This window comes from Babylonia areolata, chromosome 20, assembly GCF_041734735.1.
Source record: "Babylonia areolata isolate BAREFJ2019XMU chromosome 20, ASM4173473v1, whole genome shotgun sequence".
In the NCBI taxonomy this organism is placed as follows: domain Eukaryota; kingdom Metazoa; phylum Mollusca; class Gastropoda; order Neogastropoda; family Buccinidae; genus Babylonia; species Babylonia areolata.
In genome coordinates this window covers 48,614,198-48,638,953 of record NC_134895.1, presented here as the reverse complement: position 1 = coordinate 48,638,953, position 24,756 = coordinate 48,614,198, and the positions used below count along the sequence as shown (strand labels likewise).

Sequence of the window (24,756 nt, the reverse complement as noted above, 5' to 3'; positions counted from 1 at the left end):
GCTTACTCGGTTTGTGCCAATCTGAGAGCCGATCTTTCTCCAGTTTTTGGGCCCCAAACCATGCAAATGTAAACGAAACATGGTGCCATGAGTCAAGGGCGATTCGTGTTCATGGTTATGAGTCACGTCGCGTCGTTTTCCATCGGAACCCTTCATCACCCGCTTCCTGTCATTTCTCTTTCGCCTGCATTGTAGAACGCGCGGGGGAAAAAATCCATTTGTACAGGTTCCAGAGTTTAGGATACTAAAATGACGGGCGCAATAGCCGAGTGGTTAAAGCGTTGGACTTTCAATCTGATGGTCCCGGGTTCGAATCTCGGTAACGGCGCTTGGTGGATAAAGGGTGGAGATTTTTCCGATCTCCCAGGTCAACATATGTGCAGACCTGCTTCTGCCTGAACCTCCTTCGTGTGTATACTTGCAAATAGAAGATCAAATACGCACGTTAAGGGTCCTGTAATCCATGTCAGCATTCGGCAGGTTATGGAAACCAGAACATATCCAGCATGCACACCCCCGAAAACGGAGTAAGACTGCCTGCATGGCGGGGTAAAAACGGTCATACACGAAAATACCCTCTTGTGCACATAGGAGTGAACGTTGGTGTTGCAGCCCACGAGCGAAGAAGTATACCAAGAAATTAACCCCATAATATTCACGATTCCATCACTATCATCAGACTGCACCAGCTGTTCCGAGCTCCCCGTTCCATCATGCACACTGTGGCTTCCCTGCTGCTGCTGACGGCTGTGGCCATGACGACACAGGCCGATTCAATCAGTGACAACCTCCAGCTGGCTCCTTTCAAAGAACACCTCTACTTGTTTGACGTCATTTCTGACGCGGCTGTTGCGGACGTCCAGGGGGCTGTCGCTTCTTTCAACCCTCGTCATAGCTTCAAGGTGATGGCTCGTGTGTGTGTGTGTGCGTGTGTGTGTGTGTGTGTGTGTGTGTGTGTGTGTGTGTGTGTGTGTGTGCATGTGTGTTTGTGTGTATGTCAGAGATAACGAGAGATATCTTCGTGTGTGTGTGTGTGTGTGTGTGTGTGTGTGAGGGATAGGTAGAGATATCTTCGTGTGTGTGTGTTGTGTGTGTATGTCAGAGATAAGGAGAGATATCTTCGTGTGTGTGTGTGTGTGTGTGTGTGTGTGTGATAGGGAGAGATATATTCGTGTGTGTGTGTGTGTGTGTGTGTGTGTGTGTGTGTGTGTGAGGGATAGGTAGAGATATCTTCGTGTTTGTGTGTTGTGTGTGTATGTCAGAGATGAGGAGAGATATCTTCGTGTGTGTGTGTGTGTGCGTGTGTGTGTGTGAGGGATAGGGAGAGATATATTCGTGTGTGTGTGTGTGTGTGTGTGTGTGTGTGTGTGTGTGTGAGGGATAGAGAGAGATATATTCGTGTGTGTGTGTGTGCGCGCGTGTGTGTGTGTGTGTGTGTGTGTGTGGAGGGGGGGGGGGTGAGGGGGGACAGGGAGAGATATCTTCGTGTTCGTTCTTTAGTGTAACGTTTCTTCACTAATTGGTATTACACGAGAGTAGGAAAACAATCAAGGAGGGGGGTATTGGAGGGGCGGAGGGGGGGGGGGGGAGTAGAAATTACTGTGTACGCATGCGAGTAAGTGAAAGTGTGTGCTATTGAACTTTTTAAAAGAAACGGTTAGATATCTTCATACGTGCGTGCGTGTGTGTGTACGCGCGCGTGCGTGTGTGTGTGCATGTGTGTGTGTGTGTATGAGGGATAGGGAGAAGTATGTTCGTGTGTGGGGGGAGGGGGGAGGGCGTGGGGGGCGGGGAAGAAATTACTGTGTACGCATGTGAGTAAGTGAAAGTGTGTGTACGTCTCTGTGTGTGTGTGTGTGTGTGTGTGTGTGTGTGTGTGTGTGTGTGTGTGACATGCGGAAAATGATTTAAGTTTTGTTAAAAAAAAGGGAAAAAAAAGAAAAAAAGAAAAAAGAAAAGCATAACAATATAACATCTTTCTAATGAAAAACTAACAACTATAACAGTGAACCAACTGGACTATTTAACAAGGATTTTAAAAAAGTCATAGCAATGGACTTCTGAAGATTATCAACACTGAAGATGATTTCAGCTCAGGGATGTGAGATTTTATCATATGGCAAGCTAGTATATGATAGGCTGTTATGTGAGCACCACAGATGCAAGAAACATTACTGACTAATACTTGGTCTTAGAACAATTCATTTTCCATCTGCAGATTAGAGAAATGATTTGCCTCCTATGAAATTACAGTAAAAACCGCAATGGGAAGGAAACCAGCAAAAGGTTATAATTTATAAGAGCCTCTTAGGAAGAGTTCGTGAATCAAATGGTTGATTCCAAAAATGAGTTCATACCTAACCGTATGAGCGCAGTTTGATATCGATCATACTGATCTGACTAAAGATGACAACATAAATTTACTTACATCGCATGTACCAATTCATTTTGAAGAGAAATACCTTAATCATCTAAACTTCTTCTTCTCCTGCGTTCACTCGTATGCACACGAGTGGGCTTTTACGTGTATGACCGTTTCTACCCCGCCATGTAGGCAGCCATACTCCGTTTTCGGGGGTGTGCATGCTGGGTATGTTCTTGTTTCCATAACCCACCGAACGCTGACATGGATTACAGGATCTTTAACGTGCGTATTTGATCTTCTGCTTGCATATACACACGAAGGGGGTTCAGGCACTAGCAGGTCTGCACATATGTTGACCTGGGAGATCGGAAAAATCTCCACCCTTTACCCACCAGGCGCCGTCACCGTGATTCGAAACCGGGACCCTCAGATTGACAGTCCAACGCTTTAACCGCTCGGCTATTGCGCCCGTCAATCAACTAAACATTTTTACAGACGGACCCCGTTGTAAATAATAGAGCCAGTGCTGCTTTCGTTATTCCAGACTTTCAAGACTCATTTCATCTGGGAAAGAATAAGTCCATCTTCACAGCTGAACTCATAGCAATTCTAATGGCGTTAGATTTTATGATACCCTTTCCGAAAGCTTTATTTCAGATTCTATTTTGTATTATTCTAAATCGGTTCTTCACGCCATTGAACTTTTAAAAGAAACGGTTAGATATCTTCTTGTGTGTGTGTGCGTGTGTGTGTGCGTGTGTGTATGATGGATAGGGAGAAATAATTATATATGTGTGTGTGTGTGTGTGTGTGTGTGTGTGTGTGTGTGTGTGTGTGCAGGTTTTTTTGTTGTTGTTGTTTTTTTATGTGGACTGCAAAACAGTGTAAAGATACGGACAGACAGGCCCACAGTCAGAAAACACAGTGCTGTTGTTTTATTCCCTGTCATTTCACATATTCTTTCGCGTCTTTGTCTGTCTGCAATAGGATCCTGTCAATGTGGAAATCTAGGACAAGAGCTCACTTACCAACACATTCCTGTGTGTCTGTGACCCAGAGAAGGCCGAGATAAATTTGGAAATTCAGATCGTGTAGAAACTGTTCTTTCTTTTTGTCTGTCTTCGTTTTTCTTTTCGCTTTTAAGCGTCCTTTCACATAATATCATATGTATTTTCAGACGGATCTTAGCATCGTTTGTAATTTTCATATCATGGTTACATAGTGACAGTCAGTCGGGTTGGAAAGTCGGTTCGTAATAGTTTTATTGTCTTTTGATTTTTTTCTCTCCGTATTTTCTAAATATAAGCTGCATGACCGCGGTTACATGAATGTTTCAATAGTCCTTTGAATAATAGATTTGGCCACGGCAATTATGAGTGAGGTAAACGACTAATTCTTTTGTGTGTGTGTGTGTGTGTGTGTGTGTGTGTGTGTGTGTGTGTGTGTGTGTGTGTGTGTGCAGGTAATTGGAGAGAACAAATACATGTTTGGTAAGTATCTTTAAACCTTGTTGTTTTAACACAGTTATGCTACTCTGTGTGTGTGTGTGTGTGTGTGTGTGAGTGTGTGTGTGTGTGTGTGTGTGTGTGTGAGTGTGTGTGTGTGTGTGTGTGAGTGTGTGTGTTCATCCCACCCACTCCTTCTTTTCTAATAAACATGTTCCATGTTTACATGTATGACGGCATTTATTTTCAGTCCTAGCTGTTGTTTTCACAGAGGCCCAGCAAGCTTACAGTGTGCACATTGGTACAACTTGTCTTAACTGAACGGGAGACTGAAGTGGATGAAAATATGAAATATGGATTTTTTCTTCTTTTTTTTTTTTCAATGACAATTTGCACGGCATTCCAATTCTTTGAAATCTATTGCTCATCTATTTTTCCTCAAGACACTGATAAATTCATATTGTCTATATGCTACAGTAAGTTTTCGGTTGCAGATGTATTCTGTTGTGTATAAACGTTCCGTTCAACTTCATGTTCATTGTCAGAGACCCTCGCTCCAAAGTCTCAGTAAAAACATTTTGCACTTTTCGGTGTCACCATCTTCATCATCGTACCAATGGTGTGTAATTGATCACCGTATGAAAAGCCTTCAGTTTCATCAACATTCAGAGGGACGTATTTGTATCGCACTTTTCAAAATATACTCGTCCTCTTAAATCATTGTAGAAATTTCTTGTGGAATTGTGTATCTCCCCACACGATAAACACATTCATGTCGTAGAATGCTTGCCAGGTTTTTTACATGGAGATAGGGCTCCATTAACAGCGTCTTCAAACAAGGAGGGATGGAGAAAGGGACATGGCAACGATAAAAAAAAATGATTTATTCAAGGAATGGCCATGGCCCCGTGTGTGTCGAAGGGGGTAATTTGTAATAAACATGATGCACGAACAACACATGTCAACCACACATAATGCATGCACACATATTTTAATAGCTCTTGACAAGGCGGACCTTCTTTTGCAGGACTTGTATAAATACAATACAAGATGTCGAATAACGTTTTCATTTTTGTAAATGTCAAAAGCATCATAAGCCTTAAATGCTGACTGTTGGTAATATGTTGGAGGAACACACACACACACACACACACACACACACACACACGCACAGAGAAAGAGAGAGAGAGAGAGAGAGAGAGAGAGAGAGAGAGAGAGAGAGAGAGAGAGAGAGAGAGAGAACACTCTTCGTGTCCTGGGCTCCGCTCCTTGCAGAAAGCACTGAGGTAAATACCGAGACCGGTGAAATATAAAAATATCAACAACAGTGGGCTCTGCATGTCTTTAAAACTTGTATTCGTAAAAAGCAGCAAATTTTCGCTGTAAAAAAACAGCTTCTTCAGGCAAGATAAAGACAGGGAAGAAGCTGTTTTTACAGCGAAAATTTGCTGCTTTTTTAGAATACAAGTTTTAAAGACATGCAGAGCCTACTGTTGTTGATATTGATATATATATATCCCTGTGTGTGTGTGTGTGTGTGTGTGTGTGTGTGTGAGAGAGAGAGAGAGAGAGAGAGAGAGAGAGAGATGCCATGCCATATTAAGGATGCTGACTGTTCAACCTCCTGTTGTCATCAGTGATTCTCAGCAACGACACAGCCGCACTACGTAACCTCAACTTCCCGGCAGGCTCTGTGGTGACCCAACATGCAGTGGTCCACACCAGCGAGTTCATGGCCATGTTTGGTGTACAATCAGCCTGGAACGAGACTGATGCTGATGATGTGCTGCCCGATACCGTTCTGCTGGTCCATGATTGGACCTTCCTGCAGCCAGGTGATCGATTCTTGTATTTCTACATCTTTCCCGTCTTTCTGTCTCTCGGTATCTGACCAAACGTACGTTCCATCAATCTGTCTTGTATGGCCAAAACTATGTTCATTTTTTTTCTTCCTTTTTTTTTTTCTTTTTTTCCCCCCTTTTTTCATAAGTGTGTATTTCAGATCGAATTTCAACATACACGTAGTTTTCATTCTGAGCAATGTTTTGAATTGTACTTTTAAACAAAATATCGTGTTCGTCTGGCTATCACATGTACGTTTCTTCTTCTTCTTTGTTCATGGGCTGCAACTCCCATGTTCACTCGCACATGTACACGAGTGGGCTTTTACGTGTATGACCGCTTTTACCCCGCCATGTAGGCAGACATGCCATACTCCATTTACGGGGGGTACATAATATTTCAAACTGCTCCATGGTTCCAGAGACCCAGTGCCTGACGCAGTATGAGCGAGAGATGGCTGACTGGGCAAGGAAGTATACAGAGACACACGCCTTGGTCAAACCCGTGTCGTACGCTGCCCTTGCTGCCTATCCCCCCAGGGTGAGAGATCTACTTAGATGCCTCGATGAGAAACGTCTGTTTTCTTGGGAGTAGAAGGGCTCTCATTTGAAAGAAAATAACAGTCTTGTTTAATTCTAGTTTTTAACGCAGTTCCAGAAGGGTTATGAACACACACACGCGCGCGCACACACACACAGACACACACACACACGCACACATGCAGCCTCTGTTAAAATTAATGTATTGGTACTGAAGTAGAAAAGAGAGAGGATGCTATCCTGGATGGGATTGGGTGGTGAGGCGGCCATAACATATGACAAAGAGTACTGCAGAAAGGTATGCCAGTCCTGATGTTCGTGACGTGTTTGCTGGAATCATGACGTAAAAGTGTTCGTGACGTGTTTGCTGGAATCATGACTTAAAAGTGTTCGTGACGTGTTTAGCGTGTCTTGAAAACTGCTGTGTGTGTGTGTGTGCAAGAGAGGCAGAGAGTACGAAGCAAAACTGTTGGAGAATCTTTTACATTAAGAAGACGGAGTTTGACATAAAGTTAGTATACCCGTCGTGTTTCTTTGTGTGGAGAAATATGGATCTAAAGGTAATCCTGCAGTTTAGAATACTAAACTCAGGGGGCCGTTCAAATGAAAAAATAGAGGTTGTTTTAGACTGACCTTGATGCGCTGAGTCGAATGCAACCCTCAGCTAAGCTCTACGGCCACTCCTTGTCAATGAAACAGAGACATAATAAATAGTAAACTCAGTCGGTCACTTCCCGAGCAACTATCGGCGAGCCATTTTGATTGCTGGTGACGTGGTGTTTACGTCATCAATTTCAGTCAAAATGGCGTGCAGGTCGGGAAGGAGTACTACTTACCGTGCATTTGATCCAGTTTCGTGGCAAAAGGAGTGGTCTTAGAGCTTAGCTGAGGGTTGCATTCGACTCAGCGCATCGAAGTCAGTCTAAAACACCTTCTACTTTTTCATTTTAACGGCCCCTGAGTTTAGTATTCTAAACTGCAGGATTACCGGATCTAAATCATTGGACACTTGCCATTACGGCGTTCACACTTTCGTCGTAATAACCAGACAAGCAGTCAGACAGTCGAGACAGGACAGATTTGGATGGTCACGAAAGAAGATGGGGACATTATTCATAGCAGTGAACTGACATGTATTATAGACTGTCAAAATCATGCCCATGGGCCTATTACAAAATGTGTGGACATGAATGTTCATTGTGTAAAAAAAAAAAAAAAAAAAAAACACCCTGTAACTTGCTGTACGTTGCAGATCTTCATCTTCAACAAGTTTGAGGAGAACGCCATGCAGAACGTGGTCAGAATGGGGATGGAGCAGGTGGGAGGACCCGGAAGGAGTTTGAAGACTACCACGCGAATTGTCAAACTCTGAGTGACGTCACTTCCTCACTTGTTCTCCAGAAAGATCTGAAACTTCTGTTTAAAAAAACAAAAATGTCTGCTACAGTTTGATTGTCATGCTTTTTGAAACGTGTCATGTAGAACAATTGTCAATAAAGCGATGTGCAGACTATGTGACTGTTTTTACTGGTTCTCCCGGTCACACACACACACACACACACACACACACATATATATATATCACATACGATCACTGGGATACACAGAGAGAGAGTGTGAGTGAAAAAGAGTGATGTGTACATAGACAACTTAAGGAACATTTAGAACATTACGTAGCAGAAGACGTCATGTAAGGTCAGAAAGATGTAAAAAAAAAAATAATAATAAAAAAAAGCATTACGTCATCTTAGTGTTGTCTGTGACCAAGGTACCAGGTGGCAGCGAAAATTCAGATTTTATTTTTTTGTTTAACAAAATAGGTGTTTTTCAACTTTGTTTTATTATATATATATATATATATATATATTTTTTTTTTTTTTTTTTTTTTTTTTTTACAGAATGTTTTGTCATTTGAGTGGTTTTGTGTGTGTGCGTGTGTGTGTGTGCAGAGAAATGTGATAAAATGATGTCCAGAACAATAACTGCGAAGATGATCAAAATTCTTGTGAAACTTCCCATTATTGATTAGTTTCCACTATGAAGTCCAACTGTGGGCAAAAATAGATAATGAAAAATGATTGAAAACAGAATCAACAGTAAGAGAGAAGGCTCATTTCAAAGAATGGCAAAACAGTATGTATTTCAATCTAGATTCAAGCAGAGCTGCTTCTCTCTCTCTCTCTCTCTCCTTTCTTGGACCAAAAGTGTAACGAACTGACCACAATTCCCCTTTCCTCCACAACGATAACAAACACACACAAGATATTGTCACAAACACAAACTGCAAATTTCACGTTTTATTTCACTTTTTTTTCATATTTCCGCTGTGATGAAAACAATATTGACCACTTCTTTCTTTCCTTTTTTTTTTTTTTAGAATTAATTTTTGGCAAGCGTGAGCATGTTTATAATGAATATTTTCTGGGCCTTTGTTTTTTATTTATCTTTGTCTTTTGTTATTTTTCCTTGCAGTTAGATAAAATATCACAGACATCATGGTCCCAGGGATGTACACAATGTTGATAATAACATTAACACACAGAGGGACGCTCACTCTGTCTGGCTCCGCGACTAAGCCATTATTGCATTTACCTTTCTATTCTTTGCACAAAGTCACTTTTTTTAAATGACATCTAGAAGGGCTGTTTGATTTTTTATCTGCACTTGTTTTTTCACCACGACTTTCATGTAAAGGTTAAGGTTAATGGTCCCCTAGGCCATTATTGTCGTTAGTAGGGGGCTTACTAGGCGGTGTCCTACGTACGTTAAATCAGAACAGGCACCACTGTACACCACCGAAGTGACTCAGCAGCAGTGCAGCGTCTCCTCTGGTGTTTATTCAGACTTCTGGTGTGTGGCCTCCTGGCGACCTAACATCGATGGTTCCCTGTGGACTGCCGACGCTGGAACTGTGATGGACGAACCCGGGTGTGGCCGTCTATGGGGGAATTTAAATGAGCGGCGTGGAAGTAATGCCACTGAAACGGTGCAGATGATGGGGCAGCAAAAAAAAAAATAAATAAAAAAAATAAAAATAATAACACACTGCTTCAGACGTCGGCCAATGAGCAGTCTTAATCATTGTTGCATTATGATACATACATTAGTCAACATGTACAACAGTCATCCTGCTGATATGAAATCTCTGGCCATGGAATGAATACAATTTTTGTCACCAAAAACGAAAATGTGTTGAATCTGTATAAACGAAGAAGAAGAAAAAGACTGATCAGAATCTGTCCCTGTGGACTCGGCACAAAACAAAACTGAAGTGAAATTCGTCACAAACATAAACATGTGATCGGTGTATTGCTGTTCCAGAAACTGGAATAATGAAATGCATTTAAAACACACACACACACACACACACACACACACACACACACACACACACACAATCCTGAAAGAAACAAAACACCAAACTTGGAATTTCTTGCCCTGAAACTTGCATCAGTGTGCACAGTTGGACAGATCAGTCTCTTCATTCAAGGAAAGGAAAATCAGATTCTTAATTCATGTCCATATGATGATAGCCATTCGGGCTCCTGATCCTGAACCTACTTCAAACAAAGGGATATTTTTTTAAACAATAGAAAACCATTTTTCTAGGAAGGGGAAGGGTATGATTAAACTATAAAAAAAACAACAACTTTGCTTTGAAAATGTTTCAAAACAATTTTGGCAGAGGCATAATGTATCCAAAGCCTTCAAATAAGCATTTTTTGCTCAAGAGGTTGAAACTTCATGAACTGACAAAATATTAACTGTTTACTGGAAAAGACCCCATAAAATTATCTTCAAACCAAAACGTTTGATTTCTCTGGGTTTTGAATCCACTTGCATGTCATTCACAAACTCAAATATTCTGATATGCAAGCATGCATAACACACACACACACACACACACACACACTACTGTTTCACCCCCTGAGACATTTGAATAGAATGTGTACTTTCTCTTTTACCACCCACACAGTGGGCAGACATAACACCATAGCAAAGTTCTGCACTCCCTCCTTCATGAATACACACACAATTCACCCAAACTTTCATCAAAAGCATACATATAAGTACTTGTCATCTCCATTTGTGTTTCAGCACATGAAGACAGTCACTCAATGCTGTTGTTGTTGTTTTTTCAGTACATGTCCTATCCATCCATCCATCCATCCATCTTTATCTATCTATCTATTTATCTATACAGATAGATCAATAGACAGATAGATAGATATGCATGTATATTCATAAATTCATTCATGAACAATTCAAAATGATGTATTCAATATATCCGCATGTAGAAATGTGCACAAAAGACATCAGCAGATATATCAGTTACTTCTTCAAGTGGACATTGATTGTTGCTGTTCATCGATTATATGCCTTTTCACAGAAAGTGATATTCGATGATGTAATAACTGTTTTTGTTGTTGTTCATCGATTTCATGTCTTTTCACAGAGTGACATGAGACAACACATTGATTGTATTTACATCCCCATGTGAAGACCACATATACACATATCACACATCACGTATGTGCAAATGCAAGCAAAACCAGTAAGCACCCCGTGATCAGTTTAACCCTCTCAACGTTGCTGCAGTGAACACATTAGGAATACCCTTGGAGAATGCAAGGTGAGCAGGACATGATCCTCGCTGTGTATCGTGGGATGAAAAAAACAAAACAAAAAAACAGGGGGCACAGACATCTAACATAACATGTAACTCTTTTGTTCCAAGACCAACATGTCTGAAATAACAATCTCATGTCCTTCAGGGACACAAGGACAGTGTCTGGAATTATTCCAAAACCATATATTTAGAAAAAGACTTCTTATAAAGAAGGTCTGCAAAAAAGCAAAAGACACCAACTATACCGTGTTTTGTTTTGCTGAAAAGGACCCATGTCAGCACATGGGTCTTTTTTGTCTTTTTATTTTACCCACACAACACAGGAAGGCAAGCCACTTTTGGCCAAAGTACTGCTCTCATTTTGCTCCGAAAAACAAAAAGAGTGGTATTCTGACAGTTTCAGTTTCAGTTTCACTTTCTCAAGGAGGCGTCACTGCGTTCGGACAAATCCATACACGCTACACCACATCTGTTGAGCAGATGCCTGACCAGCAGCATAACCCAACGCGCTTAGTCAGACCTTGAGTGCATGCTTACATATTTGTGTACCTATGAAAGTGGATTTCATTTTACGTAATTTCGCCAGAGGACAACACTCTCGTTGCCATGGGTTCTTTTTCAGTGCGCCAAGTGCGTGCTGCACACGGGACCTCGGTTTATCGTCTCATCCGAAAGACTAGACGCTCAGTTTGATTTTCCAGTCAAACCTAGGAGTAAGGGCGAGAGCGGGATTCGAACCCACACCTTCACGGACTCTCTGTGTTGGCAGCTGAGCGTCTTAACCATTCTGCCACCTTTCTCCTTTCTCTCTCCTTTCTCTGACAGCATTTCAAAACACGCAGAGGCAAACAAAAATATGATGCATGGAGGGTGTTCATCATCCAGGCTCTGCCACAAGCTGTGTAAAAATTCCATTTTTAATGGTTATGAATTATAAAATAAATATCATTTGAAAACTGCTTGCCCTACCATTAGCATGGCATTTAAAGTACAATTTCAGCTCAGAAATATTGGACGATTCAAAAACGAAATAATAACGTTAAAGAAACAAATGCTAAGGTCACACTCTCATTGCTGCATGCAGAACATGTACACAGCCAGACATCGGAAAGAACAGCGGATTGAACCTGCCAGCCCATACACGTATCTTCCATACATAGTGTTAAGGACAAACCAAAAATAGCATAGAACAAAACACAACCATTGCAAAACCATCCCAGCGATTGTACAAAAAAATGTTTACTTTTCTTTTTAATACTTAAAGTCCTGATAAGACTTCGTCTTCTTCATTGTCGTCTTCTTCTTCTTCTTCTTCATTGTCGTCGTCTTCTTCATTGTCGTCGTCTTCTTCATTGTTGTCTTCTTCTTCATTGTCGTCGTCTTCTTCATTGTTGTCTTCTTCTTCATTGTCGTCGTCTTCTTCTTCTTCATTGTCGTCGTCTTCTTCTTCTTCATTGTCGTCGTCTTCTTCATTGTCGTCTTCTTCTTCTTCATTGTCGTCTTCTTCTTCTTCATTGTCATCGTCTTCATCATTGTCGTCTTCTTCTTCTTCGTTGTCGTCTTCTTCTTCTTCTTCTTTGTTGTCTTCTTCTTCTTCGTTGTCGTCTTCTTCTTCTTCTTCTTCATTGTCGTCTTCTTCTTCATTGTCGTCTTCTTCTTCTTCTTCTTCGTTGTCGTCTTCTTCTTCTTCTTCATTGTCGTCTTCTTCTTCATTGTCGTCTTCTTCTTCATTGTCGTCGTCTTCTTCATTGTCGTCTTCTTCTTCTTCATTGTCGTCTTCTTCTTCATTGTCGTCGTCTTCTTCATTGTCGTCTTCTTCTTCATTGTCGTCTTCTTCTTCATTGTCGTCTTCTTCTTCTTCATTGTCGTCTTCTTCTTCTTCTTCATTGTCGTCGTCTTCTTCATTGTCGTCTTCTTCTTCTTCATTGTCGTCTTCTTCTTCATTGTCGTCTTCTTCTTCATTGTCGTCGTCTTCTTCATTGTCGTCTTCTTCTTCTTCATTGTCGTCTTCTTCTTCATTGTCGTCGTCTTCTTCATTGTCGTCTTCTTCTTCATTGTCGTCTTCTTCTTCATTGTCGTCTTCTTCTTCTTCATTGTCGTCTCCTTTGTCTTCTTCATTGTCGTCTTCTTCTTCTTCGTTGTCATCTCCTTCTTCTTCTTCATTGTCGTCTTCTTCTTCTTCTTCTTCATTGTCGTCTTCTTCTTCTTCTTCTTCATTGTCATCTCCTTCTTCTTCTTCTTCATTGTCGTCTTCTTCTTCTTCTTCTTCATTGTCGTCTCCTTCTTCTTCTTCTTCATTGTCATCTCCTTCTTCTTCTTCTTCTTCGTTGTCGTCTCCTTCTTCGTTGTCATCTCCTTCTTCTTCTTCTTCATTGTCGTCTCCTTCTTCTTCTTCTTCATTGTCGTCTCCTTCTTCTTCTTCTTCATTGTCATCTCCTTCTTCATTGTCGTCTCCTTCTTCATTGTTGTCTTCTTCTTCTTCATTGTCGTCTCCTTCTTCTTCGTTGTCGTCTCCTTCTTCTTCGTTGTCGTCTCCTGCTTCTTCTTCTTCATTGTCGTCTCCTTCTTCATTTCCTTCTTCTTCTTCTTCATTGTCATCTCCTTCTTCTTCTTCGTTGTCGTCTCCTTCTTCGTTGTCATTTCCTTCTTCTTCTTCTTCATTGTCATCTCCTTCTTCTTCTTCGTTGTCGTCTCCTTCTTCGTTGTCGTCTCCTTCTTCTTCTTCATTGTCGTCTCCTTCTTCATTGTTGTCTTCTTCTTCTTCATTGTCGTCTTCTTCTTTTTCGTTGTCGTCTTCTTCTTCATTGTCATCTCCTTCTTCTTCTTCATTGTCGTCTTCTTCTTCTTCGTTGTCGTCTTCTTCTTCGTTGTCGTCTCCTTCTTCTTCTTCGTTGTCGTCTCCTTCTTCTTCTTCGTTGTCGTCTCCTTCTTCGTTGTCGTCTCCTTCTTCTTCTTCGTTGTCGTCTCCTTCTTCTTCTTCGTTGTCGTCTCCTTCTTCGTTGTCATCTCCTTCTTCTTCTTCGTTGTCGTCTCCTTCTTCGTTGTCGTCTCCTTCTTCTTCTTCTTCATTGTCGTCTTCTTTTTCTTCGTTGTCGTCTCCTTTGTCTTCTTCATTTTCGTCTTCTTCTTCTTCGTTGTCGTCTCCTTCGTCGTCTTCTTCATTGTCGTCTTCTTCTTCTTCTTCTTCTTCTTCTTCGTTGTCGTCTCCTGCTTCTTCTTCTTCTTGTTCGTCGTCGTCTCCTTCATCTTCTTCTTTATTGTCGTCTTCATCTTCTTCTTCTTCTTCGTTGTCGTCTTCTTCGTTGTCGTCTATTTCTTCTTCTTCTTCTTGTTCATCGTCGTCTCCTTCATCTTCTTTATCTTTTTGTTCTGTTTCTTCTTTGTCATTGTCATCTTCTTTTTCTTGGTTGCCTTCTTTTTCAGCTTTGGCTTCTGCTTCTTCTTCTTTGTCTTCTTCTTTGTCGTCTTCTCCTTCTTCCGCTTCTCCTTCTTCTTCTTTGTCGTCTTCTCCTTCTTCCTCTTCTCCTTCTGTGTGTGTGTGTGTGTGTGTGTGTGTGTGTGTGTGTGTGTGTGTGAGTCTGACTCTCAGTCTCTCCTCCCCCTCTCTCTCTATTTATCTATCTCTCCCTCTGTCTCTCTTCCTCTCTCAAAAAGTCATACATTTCCAGACATTTTCTTTTTATTATGTACATTTTATGTGCATTTTCTTTTGTACATTATCTTAGCTGTCTTTAAGCATTCATTCATACTGCTACTACTACTACTACTACTACTACTGCTACTGCTGCTGCTGCTGCTAGTTACTACTACTACTACTTTTTCTTCTTCTTCTTGAAGATGATCATGTTGATGATGATGATGACTTTTTTTTAAATTGTTAATATTCTTATTCTTAGTAGAAGGAGTTGTATTAGTAACAGTATTAACATTATCATTAGTAATAGTAGTAGTAGTGTTGTTGTTGTTGTTGTTATTGTTCTTACTATCATTATCATTATAGTCATTATTATCATTATCATTGTTATTGATATTATTATCATCATCATCATCACTATCATTAACAGTAGTAGTCATATCATTATCATCATCATCACTATCTTTAATGATTTATTTATTTATGTACACTTATAGTTGATTTCATCAAGTTTTTACGTCTTATACATATTATTATTAGTAGTAGTAGTTCCTTTTTTTATGTATTTATCTATTATTTATTCACCCTTTTTTTTTCTTCTTTTTTTTTCTCAAGGCCTGACTAAGCAAATGTTGGGTTACGCTGCTGGTCAGGCATCTAGCTTGGCAGATGTGGTGTATGTAGCGTATATGGATTTGTCCGAACGCAGTGACACCTTCCTTGAGCTACTGAAACTGAAACTGAAACTAACACATGCAGGCAGATGGTGGCCATGGGCTGCCAGAGGGAGTACCTGGACCGGGTGCTGGAGCCGCGGGTGGCCACCCGGGAGTTTGACCGCAGCACCTGGCAGCGGGACTGCTCTCGTGAGGATGCCGTGTCCCTTCTGGAGGGACTGCCTCACGGGGCCTTCCTGCTGCGCCGCAAAGAGCAGCGCCACCTGCCCTTTGTGCTGTCCATCGTGTGAGTGCTGTGTCGTGTCTCGGCGTGCAGGTGCTGTGTCATGTTTCAGTGTGTACGTGTTGTGTAGTGCATGTTGTGCTCAGTGTTTTAACACAGCTATTTCATCTTGTCAGTGTGTCAGTGCAGTGTTGTGTCAGTGTGTAAATGGTGTGTCATGGTTATGTGTTAAAGTGCTGTGTCGTGTTTCAGTGTGTAAAAGGTGTGTAGTATTTCAGTGTGTAAGTGTTGTGTAGTGTTTCAGTGTGAAAGTGCTGTGCCGTGTTTCAGTGTGTAAGTGTAATGTCATGTTTCAGTATGTAAGGATTGTGTCGTGTTTCAGGTTGTAAGTGCTGTGTCGTGTTTCAGTTTGTAGGTGCTGTGTCGTATTTCAGTGTGTAGGTGCTGTTTCGTATTTCAGTGTGTGAGTGCTGTGTCATGTTTCAGTGTGCAAGTTATGTGTTATGTTTCAGTGTGTAAGTGCTGTGTCATGTTTCAGTGTGTAAGTGCTGTGTTGTATTTCCGTGTGTAAATGTTGTATTGCGTGTAAGTGCTTTGTCATTTCAGTGTGTCATGTCAGTGTGTAAATGCTGTGTCATGTCAGTGTTTAAGTGCTGTGTCGTGTCAGTGTTTAAGTGCTGTGTCGTGTCAGTGTGTAAGTGCTTTACGTGTTGTGCTTATCACATTGTTGTGTCTTTGTGTCAGGCCGGCGCCACCAGCCTTCCGTGCTGTCTATTGTGTGAGTGCTGTGTAGTGTCAATGTGTAACTAAGTGCTGTGTTGTTGTGCTCAGTGCGTTAACACATTGTAATTGTGTCTTTGTGTCAGCGCGTGCTTCATGTCGTGTCGTTGTGTTATTGCAGTGTCATGTAGTTGTGTGAATGTAGTGGCGTGTCAGTGTGTAATCAAGTGCTGTGTTGTTGTGCGCACTGTACGTGTTAACACATCGTTGTGTCAAGTCAGTGCAGTGCCTTGCCATTGTGTAAGTGAAGTGCCTTGTCATTGTGTAAATGCATCGGCATTGTGTGAGCAAAGTGTCGTATCCGGTTTTAAGTGCAGTCTCATTTCACTGTGTGAAAGCAGTGTCATGTCACTGTGTCAGTGCTGTGTTGTGCTCAGCGTGCGTGTTAACACATTGTTGTTTCTTCGTGTCAGTGCAGTGCCTTGTTGTTGTGTGAATGCGTTGTCATCGTGCGTGAGCACGTTGTCATTGTGCGAGCAGAGTGTCAGTGTGTTTAGCGCAGTCTCATTGCATTGTGTTGTGTCGATGTGTATGTGCTGTTGTTGTGCTCAGTGTGCGAGTTAACACATTGTTGTTTCTTCGTGTCAGACCAGCGCCACTGGCCTTTTGTGCTGTTCATTGTGTGGGTGCTGTGTCCTCTCAATGAGTAATTAAGTGCTGTGTCATGTAACTGCTGCACGTGTTGTGCTCATTGTGCGTGTTAACACATTATTGTGTCTTCATATCAGACCAGCACCACCAGCCTTTTGTGCTGTCCATTGTGTAAGTGCTGTGTCGTGTCAGTGGGTTAGTGCTGTGTTGTGCTCAGTGTGCGTGTTAACACATTTTTGTGTCTTCGAGTCAGACCAGTGCCACCTGCCTTTTGTGATGTCCATTGTGTAAGTGCTGTGTCATGTCAGTGTATGCTTGCATGTTGTGTCGTTGTGTGAATATAGTGTCATATTTTTGTGTATGTCTAGTGTTGTGACTCATGCAGTCAGAAACCAAAAACACGTAACTGTTGCTAAGAGGGTGCTGACAATTAATACAGTTGTTGCTAGAAGTTATTATATCTTTGTGTTTAGGTTGGTTTCTGTAGGGGTTTTGTTGTTGTGTTGTTTGTTTATTTGTTGTTGTTGTTTTCAATCTAAGTTTTTAAGATATATACATGTGTATGTGTGTGTGAGGACAAAGTTTTTTTGTTAATTTTTTTATCTTGCAATCCTGACTAATGTCATCAACTACATGCTTCTCACCACACACACACAGGATCTCAGGGGAGAGCGAGCCCCGAATGGTCCAGCACTGCTACGTCGTGCGGCCCAGTGGGCGGGGCTACGGGTTCAACGCCGCGCTGGCCGTGTTCGAGTCCGTGGACCAGCTGGTGCTGCGACATCGCCACGTCAACCTGAAGCACTACTTCCAGAACCTTGACGTGACCCTGACCTTTCCCGTCGGCTGCCAGGAACTGCTGCTCCGGAGCATGTCGGAGTCGGAGAAGGAGAGCGCGACGGTGAAGGAGGGGGAGTACGCAAACGCGGCGGCCATTCAGGACGCCATGGTGGACAGTGTGTACGAGTCTGTGGACTTCCCCGAGAGAAGCGAGGAAGAAGAGCAGGTGTCTGCAGTGTCTGCTGAGGGCCCGGAGAAAGACGTGTGCAGACCTGAAGTTCTGGTTTACGGTAACGTTCCGTTCAACGACGCAGCAGCAGTCAACAAGGAGAATGCAGAGATGAGCAAGTATTTAACTATGGGGATGCCGGGACAGGGTGTGGTGTCCAAACCGACAGCCAGTTCCAGTGCAGGGAAGGAAGAGAATGACGAGTATGAAACTATGGAAGTGCTGCCGAAACAGGTGGTTTCCGAACCAGTGTCTGGTTTACCTGTGGAGAAAGACTTGAAAAACAAGAACGAAACACAGGAAATGTTGCAGAAACATGCAGTTGCCAAACCAACAGCTGGTGCATCAAAAGTGAAAGAGTTGAAGAACAAGAACGAAACTCAGGAAATGTTGCAGAAACATGTGGTTGCCAAACCAACAGCTGGTGCATCAAAAGTGAAAGAGCTGAAGAACAAGTACGAAACTTTGGAAATGCAGAAACATGCGGTTTCCAAACCAGCAGCCAGTCCAGTTGTGGTGAAGGAGCTGAAGAACAAATACAAAAAGAAGGAAGTGTTGCCGGAACAAGTGACATCCAAACCAACAGCCAGTCCAACCCTGGAGAAGGAGCACAACTACGAATCTATTGATGAATCAGACCACAGCACAGATGCTGACTGTAGTAAACGTACAGACAAGCAAGAGACAGTGAAGGAGGCAAGAGAAGAAGGGGTGACGGGGCCTAGATACGAACCTGTACGGTTCTCAGGGACAAGCAGCGGTGCAGCAGTCAAGTCCTCAGATGGCTGTACGTCCATGACAGGACGTAGATGTGAAACCTCACTCACAGAGAGCTCTCGGGAACCAGTAACCGTTACCAGTGTGGAAAGTGGCAGCCAAGAGCAGAAAGAAAACGCGTACGAAACCATCGGTAGACGTCGGGAAACCTCAGTCTGACTCAAATATTTGGTCTTCGGGCAGAAGAATCCAAATATAGAAAATATAGGAGCAGAGGGGGGTTATGTCCCCTCTGTCAAACACAAAGGGGAGAAAAATCTCCTGTATCGCCTGATCCTGCAACTGTCGTCAGTTGTCAGCTTCGTTTCAGAGGCCTTAGAGCCAGCTCAAATCAGGGAGTCTTTTCTTACATGACTGTTTTTATGCTGCCATAGAGGCCACAACCACACTCTGTTTTCAGGGGGTAAAACCAAGTTGTGAATGTGGAGAGGCATTGTGAAAGAAAAGGAATTGCTTCAGAAAAAAAACAACAACTACTGAAGTCCAACAGAAGCTGGACAAAACTGTTTAAAACAAGAGGCAAAGCCTTTATGGCTCACCTGTGTGATTCCTGTTGTTCAACAACAAAACTGTAAAGAATGGGGGTGGTGGAGGGGGGGATAAGAGACGGGAGAGGGTGGTTACTAATACATACATAACAATTCAAATGATGTTTTTTGCTCACTATCAGAAACGAGTGTTTGTCAAACATGTGCTGGAAAAGGAGCTGTTTTAACTTAAGCACGATACATCGATTGACATTTTACTGTTTTACGATCAGTTTATAATCTTTCAATCTTTCAGACTGGTCCAGTCTTCATTGTTACTGTCCTGCTTCCTTAAATCACCAAACACATTTTTGCACGTGATCAGTCTGGACAAGTCACTTTTTTTTTTTTTTTTTTTTTTTTTGGCAAATTTATGATTGGCGGGTCAGAAGAGGTGTAGTAGACTGACGGACCAATCAACACCTGCCTCTCCGATCAAAGATACCTTTCCAGAAAAAAAAATGGCTACAGTACTTCATTTTGTGCCTTGAGAAGAGCCAGTCTGGATCTTTTTTTCTTTTCTTTTTTTTTTCTCCCCAACTTCTGTTTTGTTCATCTGTTATTGTGTCTTCATTTTTCTGCTGTGTGAAGTCGTTTCCCTACAGTGGATGTGTTCACTTCCACTTCTTGGTCTGGGCTGACCAAAGGGACTCTGACCTGACTGAGGGGACTCTTTGACTCAGAGTCAACAGCAGGTGGAAGGTGTTGTAACGCGCTCATGGCAGACTGATTTGCTTCAGACTTAGATCTACATGTGTTGCTTTCGTTCGTCATGTGTTCATTGGAGCGTGCCATTTGACTTGCGCCTTGCGTTTTGTTTTTACTGGACACATATCAAAATATCTCAGTCACATGCCAGCTCAGACCACTTTACTGTGTCAGGGTCTATTACAGAGTAGATAATTATCAAGAACTATGAAATGTTTTGATCTGTGTGTAGAATGTGTCTAGAATATAAAATCATGAGTTTTACAGTGAGCTCTCAGAATTAAACATTGATTCTTTGACAGTCAGAACTCTTTTCCAACAAATAGTACCTGTACACCTACCCCCCCCCCTCCCCGATACCCCCCTCCCCCACCCCCACAACCTTTCTCCCCCCCCCCACCTCCTGACCCCCCTCCACCGCCCCTCCCCCAAAGAAAAGAAAGAAAGAAAAAGGCAGAATTGCTTGTTAAAGCATATTTGTTTTCTGAAAGGAAAATGAATGGAAAATTCAGTCATGATAATTACATTGTTGGCAAGGGTGGTTTCAGTTTCACTTTCTCAAGGAGACTGCATTCAGACAAATCCACACACACACACATGTATATATACATATATATATATAGAGAGAGAGAGAGATGCTACACATCTGCTATGCAAATGCCTTACAGCAGCTTTACCCAATGTGCTAATCAAGCCTATAGTGCATGCATATATATATATTTGTGTACCTATCAGACTGGATTTCTTCTGCAGAATTTTGCCAGCGGACAACCCTGATGTTTTCCACGGGTTCTTTTTCAGTGCACCGTGTGCGTGCTGCACACAGGATCTCAGTTTGACATCTCGTCTGAATGACGAGACGCTCAGTTTTGGTTTTCCAGTCAAACCTACCAAAAAAAAAAAGGGACAAGACTGGAAATTGAACCCCAGTTTCAGTTTCAGTGTCAGTAGCTCAAGGAGGCGTCACTGCGTTCGGACAAATCCATATACGCTACACCACATCTGCCAAGCAGATGCCTGACCAGCAGCGTAACCCAACGCGCTTAGTCAGGCCTTGGGGGGAAAAAAAAAAAGAAAGGTGAATAAATAATCGATAAGCTTACATAAATAAATAAATAATAATTATAATATAAAAAAGATAGTAGTAATAATAATAATACTAATAATAAAATAATAATAATAAATAAATAAATAAGACAACAATGATGATAAATAAGCAAATAAATGTAAAACATGAAGACACACATTCAACCCCAACCCTCACAGACATTGAACCCCAACCCTCACAGACATTGAACCCCAACCCTCACAGACACTGTATTGGCACAGGAAGGGTCTTAACCACTGTGCCACCTTCCCTCTGGCCAGTGTGGATAACAGCATATCATGGCAGTGCAGCAGCATGACTAAGCTACCACAGGTGAAATGGACATACAGTAGACCATGGTGATGGTTCTCATGTGTGTGTGTGTGTGTGTGTAAGTGCTTTAGTCTTATTTTACTTGCAAAAGACGTTATCAAAGCCGAGACAGTTTTCTTGTTATGCTGGACAGAAAAGAAAACATTGTCACTGTTGTTGTGGATCCACACACAGCTTTTAACTCATTCAGCCCTGCTGCCCGAGCATTGCTCTGGCATCAGTAGTCATCTCATTAAAACAATTTTCACGTTTTTCTTCATAATTATTCATAAACCATTAGGAAAAGGGAACTTACTTCTTCTACAGTATTTCTGGATGTGTCTACACATGATCTGGAGGAAAAACAGTATATTTTCTGCATTTTTTTCCACGCGTCAGTGTGGCATGGAAGGCTGCTGAGGCTGTGAATTCCCCAGGGTTGAATGGGTTAAACAGTTTTCTGATTTTGCTGGACAGAAAAAAACATTGTTTCTGTTGTTGTAGATCCACACATAGCTTCATTAAAAATAGAAAGGGGGAGGAAATGGGGTTTGGGGGATGACATTGAGAGAGGATGTTGGCTATTGCCACTCTCTCAAAACATGCTTCCCACATCAACTCTGTCAAATATGAATTCCATTGCTAGAAATCCATTGGGCTGAAACGCCACTCTCTCGAAACATGCTTCCCACATCAACTCTGTCAAATATGAATTCCATTGCTAGAAATCCATTGGGCCCAAACGGAAAGTTTTATCGTTTCAATATTGATCCTCTCGACCAAGTACTTTCAGATCAGCAATTATGCTGGGCTTTTCCCTGGACTTTCACAAATAATGCACAGGGCATGGGCTGGCTGGCTTAAGCAGACTTACCAGTGCTAAATTTGCTTAGCATTAGGAATTTTCCCAGGTCTATGGGGTTGGCAAAGACCAGAAAATGTTTAATGTCAAACAAACTTGGTACTGCAGAGATTACTCATACAACCAGCTCTGATGCATAATATGTGAGTATGTGATGTGAGTGAAAGACTTCAGCTATAGGTGCAGCTGTAGCCATTGATGTCACAGATAATTTGTTGAAAATGTAGAGGAAAGCACTTGGGGAAACGATGATATACCTTTAGAACTGTTTGTCTCCCTTTTTTTCCTCTTCTTTTTTGTTTTATTATATCTATCAATTCATTCATTTATTTATATGATTTTTTTTTTTCTTGTTTATTAAGTGATAGTGTTTGCTTGCCCTGCTGTTGTGCACCTTTTGAACATGCCCATGGATGCATAATAGTGTGTTCTGTTAAAAAGCAGAATCAGCAGTGATCTGACAGTGATGATAAATATGGTCGAATTCCTGATGCACAAAATTGATGTACAAATGAAATATATGTTGCATACGGTTGTGGTGCTGAAAACTGACTTCATTTGTTGTTGTGTATGTTGTATGTGAAACCATAAATCTGTGTATGTGTATTATGAATGTGTTGTGTGTGTGTGTGTGTGTATGCGCATGTGTGTTGTGTATGCATGTGTGTGTGTGTTTGTTGTATGTTTATATATATGTTGTGTATGTGTATTGGTGCATATGTGTGAAATATTACGAAGAGATTTTCCATGTATTTTTCCTCAGTGAGGTGTTTATGCAGATGATTTATTTTGGTAGTTTGTCTTCTCAAAAAGAAAAAAAAGAAAGACCTGAAAAAATATAATAAAGATCAGTGCCATTTCAACAGAATGTTTGTCATTTGTGTGCTTTTACCTTTTGTCTTTTCTGTGTGTGTGTGTGTTGCAAGTTTAGTCTTTTGAAACATTTTCACACAAAAAGGTGAATAAACAACATGCTAATGATATCTGTCTACTTTATTTTAAGCAGCACAATATTCTAAGCAGCATATGGGATATAACCGATCACATCAAATATTAAAATGCTAAAAAGAAAACTTTTTTTTAAAAATTTTAAAAAGATTTTTTATACATGTGTGGTATAACATTATTCATGCTACATCCTTTTTTTGTGAATTTACAGGATCTCTTGGTCTTGATGTTTCTCCCATAAAGTAGACTGTGTTGTTATTGTCATTGATTGTCTCAATTATGGAGAACAGTGTTCACGTCCAAGTCGACTGGACATGATTTCGTGCGATCTCCAACCCAGGAGTACTGACTCACGATTTCCTTCTTTTCTTTTGGTGATAACAAACTCCAGGGAGAGCTGGACAGTACAAGGTCTTCAGAGAAGAAGCCCCCCCCCCCCCCCCCCCCCCCCTCAGTCAAGTGTTTCAGCCCTTAACTCCTTACACTCTAAGGGGGCCGGGTCGCATCCAGGTCATGACTGCTGGATGCCTTTGTATTTTAATTTTTTGTTCTTGGTTTGCAGCTGTGTTTTGTGTCAGTATTTCTTATGGCTTTTTTTGTTCTTCTAAAACAAATTCTGTTGTTTCGTGTTTTTTTCCCCCTGTATCTGCTACATACACCACATGTTAACAATGGTGACAGGCATTGATGCAGGAGATTAGCGTATTTTACCAGTTTTTGTGGTAAACAATGAACTGCAGGGTTTTCATAAATAAATAAATAAATAATTCACTTCTTCGGAACTGTTCGCTGCCGCAGAAAACGTTTCAGGCTATAATTCTTTAGCAGGGGCCCAACACACAAGGGGACACTGGAGAATTTATCCACGACAGACGGGCGCAGTAGCCGAGTGTTGGACTTACAATCTGAGGATCCTGGGTTTGAATCTCGGTAATGGCGCCTGGTAGGTAAAGGGTGGAGATTGTTCCAATCTCCCAGGTCAACATATGTGCAGACCTGCTTGTGCCTGAACCCCCTTCGTGTGTGTACGCAAGCAGATCAAATACGCAGGTTAAAGATTCTGTAATCTATGTCAGTGTTCGGTGGGTTATGGAAACAAGAACATACCCAGCATGCACACCCCCGAAAACGGAGTATGGCTGACTACATGGCGGGGTAAAAACGGTCATACACGTAAAAGCCCACTCGGTTACATACGAGTGAACGTGGGAGTTGCAGCCCACGAACGAAGAAGAAGAAGAAGAATCCACGACAAAAAGACGCAAGACATAAGCTATTTATCTGAGGTTTTGCTCTGAGAACTAAAGGCATACAAGCGGCTGTCAAAGACCAAAAGCTGTTTGTGGTGAGACCTCCCAACTCAAATGATTCCTCAGAAAGGAGGAGCAGTCCCCTTTAACAAAGCTGGTCACTGATAGCATCAGTGGAGTGATGGCCTAGAGGTAACGCGTCCGCCTAGGAAGCGAGAGAATCTGAGCGCGCTGGTTCGAATGACGGTTCAGCCGCCGATATTTTCTCCTCCTCCACTAGACCTTGAGTGGAGGTCTGGACGCTAGTCATTCGGATGAGACGATAAACCGAGGTCCCATGTGCAGCATGCACTTAGCGCACGTAAAAGAACCCACAGCAACAAAAGGGTTGTTCCTGGCAAAATTCTGTAGAAAAATCCACATCGATAGGAAAAACAAATAAAACTGCATGCAGGAAAATATTTTTTTAAAATGGGTGGCGCTGCAGTGTAGCGACGCGCTCTCCCTGGGGAGAGCAGCCCGAATTTCACACAGAGAAATCTGTTGTGAT

The 24,756-nt window shown here is 41.9% G+C and overlaps 2 protein-coding genes across 2 annotated transcripts; both read left to right on the top strand.

The window, feature by feature from the left end:
• The first annotated feature begins 667 nt into the window (after positions 1–667).
• LOC143295191 (uncharacterized) lies at positions 668–7,704 on the top strand. The gene is made up of 5 exons (XM_076606764.1): positions 668–902; positions 3,828–3,855; positions 5,448–5,645; positions 6,074–6,192; positions 7,444–7,704. The coding sequence occupies exons 1-5, from the start codon at positions 714–716 to the stop codon at positions 7,561–7,563; spliced, it is 654 nt and encodes a 217-aa protein (XP_076462879.1). The 5' UTR covers positions 668–713; the 3' UTR covers positions 7,564–7,704.
• A 7,523-nt stretch (positions 7,705–15,227) lies between these two features.
• LOC143294634 (uncharacterized) lies at positions 15,228–20,081 on the top strand. Its single transcript, XM_076606011.1, has 2 exons — positions 15,228–15,418; positions 17,384–20,081. Exons 1-2 carry the CDS (start codon positions 15,228–15,230, stop codon positions 18,669–18,671), a joined length of 1,479 nt encoding a protein of 492 aa, XP_076462126.1. The 3' UTR covers positions 18,672–20,081.
• The last annotated feature ends 4,675 nt before the right edge of the window (positions 20,082–24,756 follow it).